General features: G+C 48.1%; 1 protein-coding gene across 1 annotated transcript in view; it reads right to left on the minus strand.

Moving 5' to 3' along the window:
• Positions 1–3,206: 3,206 nt before the first annotated feature.
• The window catches only part of LOC138215557 (leucine-rich repeat neuronal protein 1), a 9,002-nt gene continuing 210 nt past the window's right edge, over positions 3,207–11,998 (minus strand). The window contains exons 1-13 of the mRNA XM_069177793.1: positions 11,956–11,998; positions 7,797–7,961; positions 7,506–7,651; positions 7,287–7,388; positions 6,930–7,114; positions 6,588–6,830; positions 6,380–6,502; positions 6,139–6,261; positions 5,611–6,025; positions 4,679–4,820; positions 4,418–4,593; positions 4,135–4,299; positions 3,207–3,788 (exon numbers count right to left, since the gene is read on the minus strand). The exon at positions 11,956–11,998 is cut by the window's right edge and continues 210 nt beyond it. Of these exons, the coding sequence (XP_069033894.1) occupies positions 3,207–3,788; positions 4,135–4,299; positions 4,418–4,593; positions 4,679–4,820; positions 5,611–6,025; positions 6,139–6,261; positions 6,380–6,502; positions 6,588–6,830; positions 6,930–7,114; positions 7,287–7,388; positions 7,506–7,651; positions 7,797–7,878 (2,484 nt within the window). The 5' untranslated portion in view covers positions 7,879–7,961; positions 11,956–11,998. The remainder of the gene's footprint in view (positions 3,789–4,134; positions 4,300–4,417; positions 4,594–4,678; positions 4,821–5,610; positions 6,026–6,138; positions 6,262–6,379; positions 6,503–6,587; positions 6,831–6,929; positions 7,115–7,286; positions 7,389–7,505; positions 7,652–7,796; positions 7,962–11,955) is intronic.

Below are 11,998 nucleotides of genomic sequence, written 5' to 3' on the forward strand. Positions count from 1 at the left end.
AAAATAAATGCTCAGATATCGCGACGGGTTTCCTGTTATTTTTGGTTGATTATTATTTTAGAAAGATTCGGTTTCCCTGCCAGAAATACAAAAAACAAAATAATAAATTGGTTAATGAAAATTCTTGATTCTGATTGGTTCGTCCGTCTCAAAGATAATTCTGCATTTACGTCTCATATGGACGATAATTACTAGAAAAGTTTCTTGTAATTTGTTTCTCATAATAACATTTTGAGTCTCATGATCTATATTTAGTGTTTCATAAAAAAAAAATTACAAATCGAAGACGAGAGTCTCGTAACACGGAGAAAACGTTCTCATACTTCTGGAGAAAAAAATAAATCCAAGATCTGTCGAATTTTAAATTCTGACATCAGAATCGCAAAATTATGAGAAAATCCTTAAAAAATAACTAAACTGGAATCCTGAGAAAATATTAATTCCTATGAGAAAATTTTACGAAACTTTATTGTTTTGTAACATGAGAAACTTCACCAGGTGGAAATGATCATTTTACCGCTTAAAAAAAATAAATAATTTTTTCCAGAAACCGCAGAACATTTTCTTTTTACGTTTGTTGAAATCCGACAGCAGAAATAAAAAACATGTTCTGGAGTCGGTCACGTTTCGTGTTCATGAAGTTGAACGTTCTTTTTAAAGTGTATTTTTTATTTTTTATTCTGAAAACAAATCTGCTGATTTCATCGTCATCTTTTAGCGTCTGTGTTTTAGTTTCTTCGGTGAAAGTCGAGCGTCGTGCGTTTGGGAGTTTTCGCGGCGTGACGTCTCTTCGACAGTTCGCAGGCCGCCTCGCAGACGTGGTTTCGTACAAACAGTCCTAAACGTGAGTGCAAAGGCATGCAGCGGCGTCCCGAAGACGTCCGCGTGACGGGACGGAAAAGGAGGACGGACGGAAGCACGGCGTCGGTCGGCGTTCGCGTTCCGCGTGGAAGCTGTCGATAAAGTTCTCGGTGTGGATGTGACGTGTGAGTGACGCATTCATGCTGCTGACGACAGCGTGTCGAGTGAAGTGAAGCTTCCGGAGGGTCAAAGGTCCCGTATTCAGACAGGAAGTGAAATGTTAAGAGACGGTTTTAAATTTCACGTTTCACCTGGAAACTGAAGATGAAAATTTAAGTTTAGGCACCGAACAGGGAAACCAATCAGCATCCAGCGGTGACGTCATCACGTCGGTTTGTGAACGTTTACGAAGCCTCCGGTTCAGATTCTGTCCGTCACCATCAACTTTGCCAGTTCGGAGCAGGAAGTGACCATATTTGGACGAGCTGGGGAGGAGGAGCTAAGCGGTGGATCTGACTGATCTGATTGGAAACCATGATGATGCTCCGTCCCGCCCACCGATAGCTGTAACCTAACAGGCCTGTCAATCAAACAGACACGCCCCCAAAACCAGGTCTTCTTGAATCTTCTTTTCTAATGAATGAGGGATTATTTTCAGATGGACCTCCAGAAAACTAATAAGAAGGAGTGACTTTAGCTAACAACACCGAGATAACTGATGGACACATTTTATTCACTTTGGATTTGATGAGAGAAGTTGAATGGGAGTCTATGGAGCCGGAGGCTTTTTGGAGCCGACCTCTAGTGGCACTCGCTGGTATTGCAGTTTACGGTTGTCATTTTTCAGACCCGAAAACTACATCCATTGTTTTTTTTGTTTTTTTTTAAAAAGGTCGATGACTTGCGGCATCAAAAACTTCAGCTGCCTTCGTACTTCGTCTCATGACTTCCATCAAGTAACCTGCCTCCGTTTACGTACACTCCTCTCACGTCTAGACGATGTCAGGTGCGTTAGAGAAATGCTTCCCTCTAGTGGTCAGGCGTGTTTATTACACGCTGGGCTAAAATAACAGTTCGTTAACGAGCTGATCTTTAGCTAAAACTTCGTCCATTTGGAAGTCTGAAAAATAACTTTCAACACGGATTTACGAAACTCTTGACAGGTGAGTTTCCAAACATTTTCGTGAAAATTCGAATTCGATAGTTTGTGAAAATTAGTCGAGGAAAAAGGAAAAAAACCTCTTTTACAATTTTCTCTGTGAGCAGCTTTACAAATCTTTCGCACAGATAAAGCGATAAACGTGAATACGGGACCTCGAAGCTCGTCCGAAGACGTTTAAGGTGAAATCTTCCACCCGAGTGTTCAGTGCTGCGTTCGTGTTCATCAGATGAACTAAAATTACAATAATCTGATTTCAACAGTCTGCGACTGTCAGTGTGCTCGACGGAGAAGAGAAAACATCCGGACTCCAAAAAGTCTCTCCGGACGGAAGGAAGAAAGAGTTGGCCGACGGCCCGAAAACAGGCCCCCGAGCCGTAGCTTGAGAAACAAACCCGCTGAACGTTTTCTGTTAAACGTTCAGAAGAACGAAAGCCGTGAGGAGAAAAGAGGTTCGATAGAAACGAAAAGGAACAAAAACAAAAAATGTTTTTTCACGTTTAAGCCCAAAAAAGTTATTTCCATTATTTTTAAGCACCTTTTTAATCCGTTTATATTCGGTTAGCGATAAAAACAAAATCAACAAAGTTCAAGGAAATATAATAATAATAATAATAATAAATCCTATTTCAGTCATTTTACGTCAATTTTTATTGTTTGGCATAAAATTGTTGTTGTTTTGCATCTTGTTTTGGTCATTATTTGTTTGTGTTATTTTAATGGTTTTGTATCTTGTTTTTGGTGTTTTATCAATAATAATATTTAAAAAAAAGTTTCTAATTAGTAACGCAAATTCTTAGCAATTTTTGCATAAGATTTAAAAAATGTAGCAAAAAAAAAAAGCAAAACTTTTTGACTAATTCCTGCAATTTTACTACAAAAATTCACGTTCCAACTTTTGAGAAAAAGCTGCCGTAAAATAAAAAATTGAATCGTGACAATCACAAAAAAAAAAAAAAAATGCTCCTTTTTTCCTGGAGGGACTGCTGTTGGTCGACGGCGATAGAAACACGGCGGGTTTGTAATTAAACGGGCTGAAACGTGAAAAAACCACCAGAATGGCCCTTTAAGAGTGACGAGTCTGTCTCCCAGAATCCTCCTGGGTTTTTTAACCCCCTCTGTTTGTCTGCCAGGCTCCTCAAGAGTCACATGACACCTCTCGTTGCTGCAGTTCCTCTTCCTTCCTTCGAATGTGTCACCCCCCCCCCCCCCCCTCCACCAACACACCCCCCCCCCTTTCCTCCAGCTACCACATGTAGGTCTTGGTGGTGTCGATCTGGCTCCCCCCCGCCTCCCCCTCCCTGGCCCCGCCCTCCCGGTCCTCCTCCTCCTTGTCGTCCTTGTCCTTCTCGGCCTCGCTCTCCCACAGCGTGATGAGCGGCGGGTACAGCTCGTTCAGCGGGATGGACGTGGCGTGCTGCATGTACTTCTTCAGCGAGTGGCCGCAGGACTTGTGCTGCTGCACGCGGCGCCCCATGTAGACGACCAGCAGCGCCATGATGGACAGCGCGAACATGGAGCCCATGACGGCCGCCAGCGCCACGCTGCTGCGCCGCGACGCCACCAGCTCCACGGAGAAGCCCGCCTCCTTCGTGGTGACGTTCAGGCAGGAGGTGTGGACGGGGGCGGAGCCGGGAGAGGAGGAGGAGGAGCTGGGGGAGACGGGGGTGGAGGGGGAGGAGCTGGGAGAGGAGGAGGAGGAGGAGGAGGAGGAGGAGGTGGTGGCGGGGGAGGCGGAGGAGGAGGAGGAGGAGACGGTGAGGCAGACGCGGTACTCGGTGGCAGGAAGGAGGTGAGTCAGGTTGTACTCCTGAACGTCCACCGGGACCTGGAGAGAGAGAGATAGGGGCGTGGCTTTTAATAACTCCTCCCACACCAGTAAGATCCGCCTCCAGGAAACAGAAGCATCCACTGGACCAGACAGTCTGGAGCTTCAGGCTGAGCAGTCCATATTAGCCCGTTAGCATGTTAGTTCTGGATCGATGCACATCTGGAGCCACATGAGAAACTGTGCTGAACACTGCAAAACGTTTTTCAAAATAAAACCACATTTTAGAGCACTTTTTTTTAATTATGTGCCTCGATTATTTTAGCGAAATTTTGTGCCCAAAAGACGTTTTTAGAGCGTAAACAAGAAGTTTACGTTCAGTGTCGTGTTTGGTGGGCGTGGTCACCTTGGCGGTGTAGCTGATCTGAGGATTATCGATGTGCACGGTGGCGCTGGTCCACCGGGGCAGCAGGAGGAGGGGGGGGGTGTCCGGCTGGTTCTGACCCGTGGACGAAGCTCCTCCGCTGGGAAACAACTTCCACTCCAACACCACCGACTGGGCGTGCACCACCTGCGCAGGAAACAGGAAACAGGAAGCAGGAAGCAGTGAATCTCCACGTTTTTAAAAAAAAAAAAATTTAAGTGACTGAAGAACAAACAAAAAGGAATAAATAAATAAAATCCGGTACCTTGGCGAGAACCACCAGAGAGGCCGCGGCACTGGACGAGTTCCCCGGCCAGGGCTGCTCTCCGCCGGGCTCGCCGCCCCGCCGGCTCCCCCTGCTGGACCCCCGAGAGTCCACGGACAGCGAGACGCTCTTGGTGTCGGCTCCCTCCATGTTCCAGGCCACGCAGGTGTACACGCCTGTCAGACGGGCGGGAAAAAAAGGTCGTTAACGAACCGAACGGTGTTCAGAAAACGCGACGCGGAACCGGCGGCTCGGACTCACCGGCGTCCGACGGCTCGGCGTGTTCGATCACCAGCGCTCCGGGCTCCGAGACGCGGTGCTTCTTCTTCTTCCTCCTGCTGCTGCTGCTCAGGCCACGCCCCTCCTCGGAGATGATTGGCGCGGCCACCGCCTCCGAGCTCACCTGAGCAGGCGGGAAGATTTACAACGTCAGTCTTTTCTGGACTTCACAAATTTGTGTACAAATTCAGATTTATGGCTGAAATGTCGTATATAATTAGAATTAAATTATAATATGTAAAATAATGCTGTTTTTACTTGTTATATCAAATGTGACCCATTTGGTGAAGTCGGGTCTCTTTTGGTGGGTTTTTTTGGTCGCTCCGAGCACCCGTACCGTAACACCACGGATAGTCACGCACTTACAATCCTAGCGGCGGCTAGCTGGATCAGGTTTGGTTTAAACAACATGACTTGGCGCTACTATCTTAAAAATACATTGTCCACGCATTTTTTTTTCTCAGATATCTTTGTTCCAACCAGACTGAGCTAGCTGAGCAGTTTAGTGTTTCTATGTTCTGTATTTATTCAGTTGGAGACTAAAAATCCTCTCTGTTGCTAGGTGGTTGCTAAGGGTCGGACTACTTCCTGGAGTAGTAAACATTGCGTTACGTTACATTAAGAGTCTACTGATGCCATGGAAACGGAGATCACACTAACAAAAAAGTTGAATATTTTGAGTGCGAATTGCGCCACAATATGAAAACATTTTGATTACGTATTTTATTTGTTAAAAAAAACAATTATATCGCTTAATTATCTCTTTAGTTTTGGGAGACGGCGCCCTCTGGTGGATTTTGTGTCTCTCTGTTGTTGCTTTGAGTTATCGTTGTCGTTCATCATCTCTACAACGCACACACAAACACACACACACACACACACACACACACACACACCCTCGTGACTCCGCCCACCTTGTCTCCCGTGGGCGTCACCCAGTAGAACTGGGGGGCGGGGTCAGCGTCCGCCCAGCACTCCAGCGTGATCGGCCGCCCGGCGCTGACGTTCATCGCCGGCGGGAAGGCGTGCGGGGAGATGTGAGGCAGGCAGCTGTTGGACCCGCCCCCGCCCCACCCGGCCGCCACCACCTCCTGCAGCTCCCGGCCAATCAGGTGCGGCGGGGAGGAGCAGAGCGTGATGGGGGAGTCCAGCAGCTTCAGGTGCGACTGGTTGCCGAGGTGAGGCCCCCAGGAGGGGAGGCAGTCGCACCGCAGGGGGTTGGAGTGGAGGGACACCTCCTCCAGGGACGGCAGCGAGGACAGGAGGTCTCCAGAGAGGAGGCCCAGCTGGTTGTTGTGGAGGAGGAGAGTCCGGAGGGAGGACAGGTCGCTGAGGAGGACCAAACAAAACACTGTAAAAACAAGCTTTTATAAAAAAAGAAATAAAATTCTCAAAATAAAAAAGGCAGAAATCGTGGTGAAACGGTTCAGAGGCCGTCGGACCTGAAGGCCTGCGGGTCCACGTAGGACAGACGGGGGTTGCTGCAGATCTCCAGTTTGGCGAGTTCTGGAAGGTTCTGGAAAGCTGCTCGTTCCACCATCAGCAGGTCGTCCATGTTGTTCAGACTGAAGACGAAACGTTCATCACAGCGTGAACGAACTGCTCTTAAATACAGGAACCAACGCAACACGGAAACCTTCATCCCTACTTCTTCTTCTTTTTTTTTATTTTTTTCCGACTGACCTGAGCTCCTCCAGCTGCTGAAGGTTCTGGAAGTCTCCCTGCTGGACTCGGCTGATCGGGTTCCGGTTCAGATCCAGGAACTTCAGGTTCGGCAGCACGCTGAGAGCGTCCCGAGGAATGGACCTGAAGGACAACAGTTCATCCACGTCACCGGGTTTCTATACCGCGAGACAGTTCGTCCACCGGAGACGACCGAGCACAGACGCACCTGAGCCGGTTGTCGTAGAAGGACAGACTCTCCAGGTATTCGAGGCCCTGGAAGGCGGCGGAGGGGACGGAGGCCAGTCCCATCCCGGCCAGAACCAGGCTGTGGAGGCGGGACAGGGGCAGGAAGTTCCTCTCCTCCAGGCCCAGAATGGGGTTCTCCCCGATCATCAGGATCTCCAGGGACGGCAGGGACTCGAACCAGCGACTGTCGATGGCCACCAGACGGTTGGAGTTCAGGTGGAGCCTACGAGACCGAGCAGAGGGCGGGAAAACACCGGGATGAGACGGCGGTGAACGACGGGTCACGTGACAGAAACGTACGGCTTGAGTGGCGATCTGTTACCGCAGCAGGTTGGTGAGACCGGCGAAGGCTTTGGGTCCGATGGAGGAGATGCGGTTGTGGTTCATGTAGAGCTCCTCCAGACTGGACAGGTTCCTCAGACTGAAGTCTTCCAACTCCTCGATGTGGTTCTCCTCCAGGTACAGAGTCACCAGGCGGCCCAGAGAGGACAGACCCATCGAGCTCACCTGGACAGAAACAGTTCATACCGCCATGTTGAGACTGGAAAGAGACAACCACGATGCCGGAGCATAACAGGATGTGGTTCTGGTTCTGTTACCTGTGGGGTGGTTCTGGTTCTGTTACCTGTGTGGAGGTTCTGGTTGTGGTACCTGAGTGAAGTGGTTCTGGTTCTGTTACCTGAGTGAAGTGGTTCTGTGACAGGTCGAGCTCCGTCAGGTTGGTCAGACTCTGCAGTTCAGAGGTGATGGAGGAGATGTTGTTACTCTGCAGCAGCAGCACCTGAAACCATGGCAACAAACATGTTGAGATTAGTGATGTCAGTGTGATGTCACACACCTCTGTGTGTTAATGATTACCTGTGTGTTGTCATGGCTACCTGTGTGTTGTCATGGTTACCTGTGTGCCAGAGGACATGTTAGCTGGGACTCTCTGCAGATGGAGTTCGTTGCAGTCGACCGTTCTGGCCTGATGATACACAGACTGGGGGGTGTACCAGGGCCGCGTCTCACACACACACTGCAGAGGACACAGCACAGCGCCACCTGCAGGACGGACACACACACACACACACACACACACACACACACACACACACACACACACACACACACACACACACACACACCTGTTTTAAGAACAAGCACAGATCATCACGTCTCCCTCCACTCCTCTAAAATTGATCTTTACCTTGGCTGGCTCCGCCCACTCCAGCACACACTGATGATGTCACCAGGGAGAGGAGGAGCACGCAGAGGACTGCAGGTCCCATGATGCACTGGGCTGAGAGGATAAACACCTGACGACGACTTCCTCTAGAAGGTCAGTGGGAGGCGAGACTCATCTGCACCAGCACTGAAAAGATGAAAACACGTTCACGCAATTAACGTTGTTGTTGTTGTTGTTGTTGTTTACGCTGCGGCTGTGACATCACTGTTAGCCTAGCTTAGCATTCAGCATACAACGGTTCTTTCAGGTGGTAAAGACGTCTGAGAGTTTAAAGGGGAACACTTCTGGAACAAACATCTGGAATACTTTCATCAGTCATACCGCAGGACTGGGACACACACACACACACACACACACACACACACACACACACACACACACACACACACACACACACACACACACACAGCTCATTAGCAGTAACTGTGTCAGACTGGTGTTGCAGCAACCGTCAACACACAGCAGCAATTAGCGTGACAACATAGCGAGAGAGGCGGCGGTGACACTCGGCATCACATCAGAGACACACACACAACACACGCTCTCGTTTTCAGCACTTCAGAGGACATCAGTCACTTCCTGGAGACCTCACCTATAAATAACCTCCCTACTGTCCTGATGTGTCGTCGTCTCGGCTCCACGGAGGACCTTTAATGGGCGTCGGGAAGTTGAGTCCCCACATGGTGACTGTGTGAACACGTGTGTGTCCCCACAACGTGAGTAAAACAGGTACAACACACACACACTCGCTTGGCAGGGAAACGGGGACACCTTGCCTCTAGTGCCATGGCAACCAGCCAGGAAGTGACATCACAGGCCAAAAGGGGGGTGACGACCTCTGTGCTGCTCTGTGATTGGCCAAATCACTACAAACAGTAAAAGTACCTTTACTTGAGTACTTTCTTACTTCTACTACATTTATTTAACTTTATTTGTCTCTCCTTTGTGTTCCTGAATTATTTATTGATTAAATTTACTTTTTATTTACAGCATTGAATTTGTTTTATTACAAAATAAACCCAAACTGATCCGGCACGTGGGGTCATGCAGAGCATCATGGAAGTGTCTGTGGTGAGTTCACCGTCTGTGGGACAGTCCAGTGTCTCTGGTGAGTTCACTGTTTGTGGGACAGTCCAGTGTCTCTGGTGAGTTCACCGTCTGTGGGACAGTCCAGTGTCTCTGGTGAGTTCACCGTCTGTGGGACAGTCCAGTGTCTCTGGTGAGTTCACCGTCTGTGGGACAGTCCAGTGTCTCTGGTGAGTTCACCGTCTGTGGGACAGTCCAGTGTCTCTGGTGAGTTCACCGTCTGTGGGACAGTCCAGTGTCTCTGGTGAGTTCAGATTCTGGTCTATAAAGTCTCTGATGATAAAAGCTGCTGATTCAGTCTGAAACCACGTCGACCGTGAACGCAGCGCGGTCGTCTGTCTGATAATCGTTGAACCTCCTTCTTCTTGTTAGCGACAGACTGAAGGAGGTTCGTCTCTCGGGTCCAACATCTGAACATCCGAATGCGTCTCCTCCTCCTCCTCTTCCTCCTCCTCTTCCTCCTCCTGCTGCTGCTGCTCAGCACATCGAATATTGATGAGATATTAATTATTTAACGAGCAGCGAGCGCCTCGTTAACTGTCCTCTGCACAGGCTGTGATTGGAGGAGCTGGTTAATTAACGCACACACACACACACACACACACACAGGTGGGCGGAGACATCAATGTAGGACACGCTGCTCATTAACTGTCTGCAGTCCCAACAACAGTCAGCGAAGAGCTTCAGCTGCACTTTTGTTCCCAAAATAAAAGCAGCTACGGATTTCAAAATAAGACGAACTGTTGAAATGATCTGAACAGATCTGAAGATGAACTCAGTTCAAACTCCTTCAAACAGGTGAACGAATCAACAACACAGAAACGGAGCAGGTAGCGCAGACGGCAGGAAATTGAAAAAAGAAAGTTCATATATTTGAACATAAAGTTACTGAACAGTCTCCACGAAATATAAATATCCTGAGTTTTTCATTTATTCATTATTCTGCCAATAAATTTCCTCCAATTATTTGATTCATTTTAGTACAAAAACGTTAGAAAACTTTTCAAGGCTGAAGGCAATGTCATTTATTTAACCAATAATATAAAAAAAAATATTAAATTTACTGTCACAAAGGACAAAAAAAAAGAGAAGCAAATCTTCAGAAATCACAAACTGGGACGAGAGAATCTTTTGACATTTTCATCAGTCCGAGGTGACGTCACAACGTGGTGAAATAAAATGGATTCAGAGACAGATGTGGACAGATGTGGACGTTTGTGTCGGTAAAAGCTGCAGCTGAACTCTCCGACTGAGACCGTCGGTCCCTCGAGGACAAGAATCAGCTTTACGGCTCGTTTTTAGATCCGACGTGGACGACAGAACAAAGATTATCCTCCGATGAAGACAGAGAGGTTTGATCAACAGCTCTGAAATATACGAGTAAGCAGCTGCTCGCTGAATGAACCCTCAAAATAAAATAAAAATACAAACACAAAACTGAAACCGCAACAACAAAACTGACAAACAAAACAACAAAAACAAAAATAACCACAAAGAGACAAAACTGGTGTGAAACCGGACGGTCGTCGTGGGGAACGAGTCGCTGCCGCGGTAACGTGAAAGTTGACCGAGAGGTTGCATAAAGCGGAGTCAACGTTGCCGTGGAAACCTCCTAAAACCAAGTCGACTGAAGTGAAGAAACTCTCTGACCTACTTTCATTCAGAGGAATTCATTACGCAACAACGAGCCAACTCATCCTCTGACTGTATCTCCATCAGCGTGTCAGGGAGGAGGAGGAGGAGATGGGGGAGGAGGAGGAGGAGGAGGAAGAGGAGGAGGAAGAGGAGATGGAGGAAGAGGAGGAGGAATCAAGTCAGTGTCGACTTCTGCTTCTAAGATCAAAAATCAACTTTCCAGCGTCATTTTTTTTTATCCAAGATGGACGACAGAACAAACTTCATCACTGATGAAGACGTTTGATCGAAAGCTCCACAAAAAGACAGGAAGTAAAAACAAACAACTAAAAACACAAACCGCGATCTGGGACGTTGTCACCAAACATCTGGATTTGAGAACCGTCACATCTGGCTGCAAAACAACAAACACGGCGACGGACAAAACGTCACGTCGGACGCTCAACAGCAGTTCACAAACCAACCAGTGATGTCACAGGAGGTGATGTCACAGGAGGTGATGTCACCAACCCCGACATCTGACAGCTAGCTCCCAGCTAACCTGAAACTCAAAGTGCAGGTTCAGTCACGGCTACATGTAGTTAGCCGCGGTTAAAATGAAGTTCAGGAAGTCGTCCCAGCTGGCTCCTCCCCTTAAACACCTGTTTGAACACCTGTCTGGCGTTTAGCCAAGCTAGCCAACCCCTCCTCCCCCCCCACCCTCTGCTCCCAGTCTAAATGCTAAGCTAGGCTAACCTGACTACACCCAACATGTTTGTGACCTTTACATCGTTTAAAGTTCAATAAAGTTCTCCTGTTGTAAACCACACAAGACATTTTAAATATATTCGTCAGCGGCAGGATGTTCAGTAGCGCCGTCCTCCCAGCAGGGGGCGCTGCAGCTCGTAAACTTACCAGCTGTTGGAGTGTCTCCTTATTAGCAAGCATCATTTGTTGTTGTTGAAGTGAAAGCGGCTGCACGTGCTCATCAACAACCGTATGAAGTCACTCAAAACACACCACTGCTGCTTCCTGATTGGCTGATCGATCAGCCAATCAGGAAGCAGCAGTGTCAGAGAGACACTTCAGGTTTTTTTTTTTTTTTTTTTAAAGAGTCCAGAAACAAAGAAGAAATAATAAAACTGTGTCTGTAAGAAAATTACAAACTTTTGTTTCTCTGTGAAATTAAAAACCGGATTTAAACGTCGTTCCTGATGATGATGATGATGACGGAACCTTCATCTCTTTGATCGCTTCTTTTTGATCATCAAAATCACCGCAGATGATTTAAACATCATTTGTATTATTCCCGCGGACTCTCTCCCACGGTTCTGTTTTAAACCCACATCTGGCCCGTGATGCCCCGCGGAGCTCCGGAGCTGCCCCGGTGCTCCGGTAGGACAGACGCCCATGTTCTCACCTTGCTCCTCCGCCTTGCCGCTCCTCTCCGCTCCGCTCCGCCG

The sequence above is a fragment of the Embiotoca jacksoni genome, unplaced genomic scaffold (genome assembly GCF_022577435.1).
Source record: "Embiotoca jacksoni isolate LCO1_2020_lvr unplaced genomic scaffold, fEmbJac1.0.p SCAF_77, whole genome shotgun sequence".
NCBI lineage: Eukaryota > Metazoa > Chordata > Actinopteri > Embiotocidae > Embiotoca > Embiotoca jacksoni.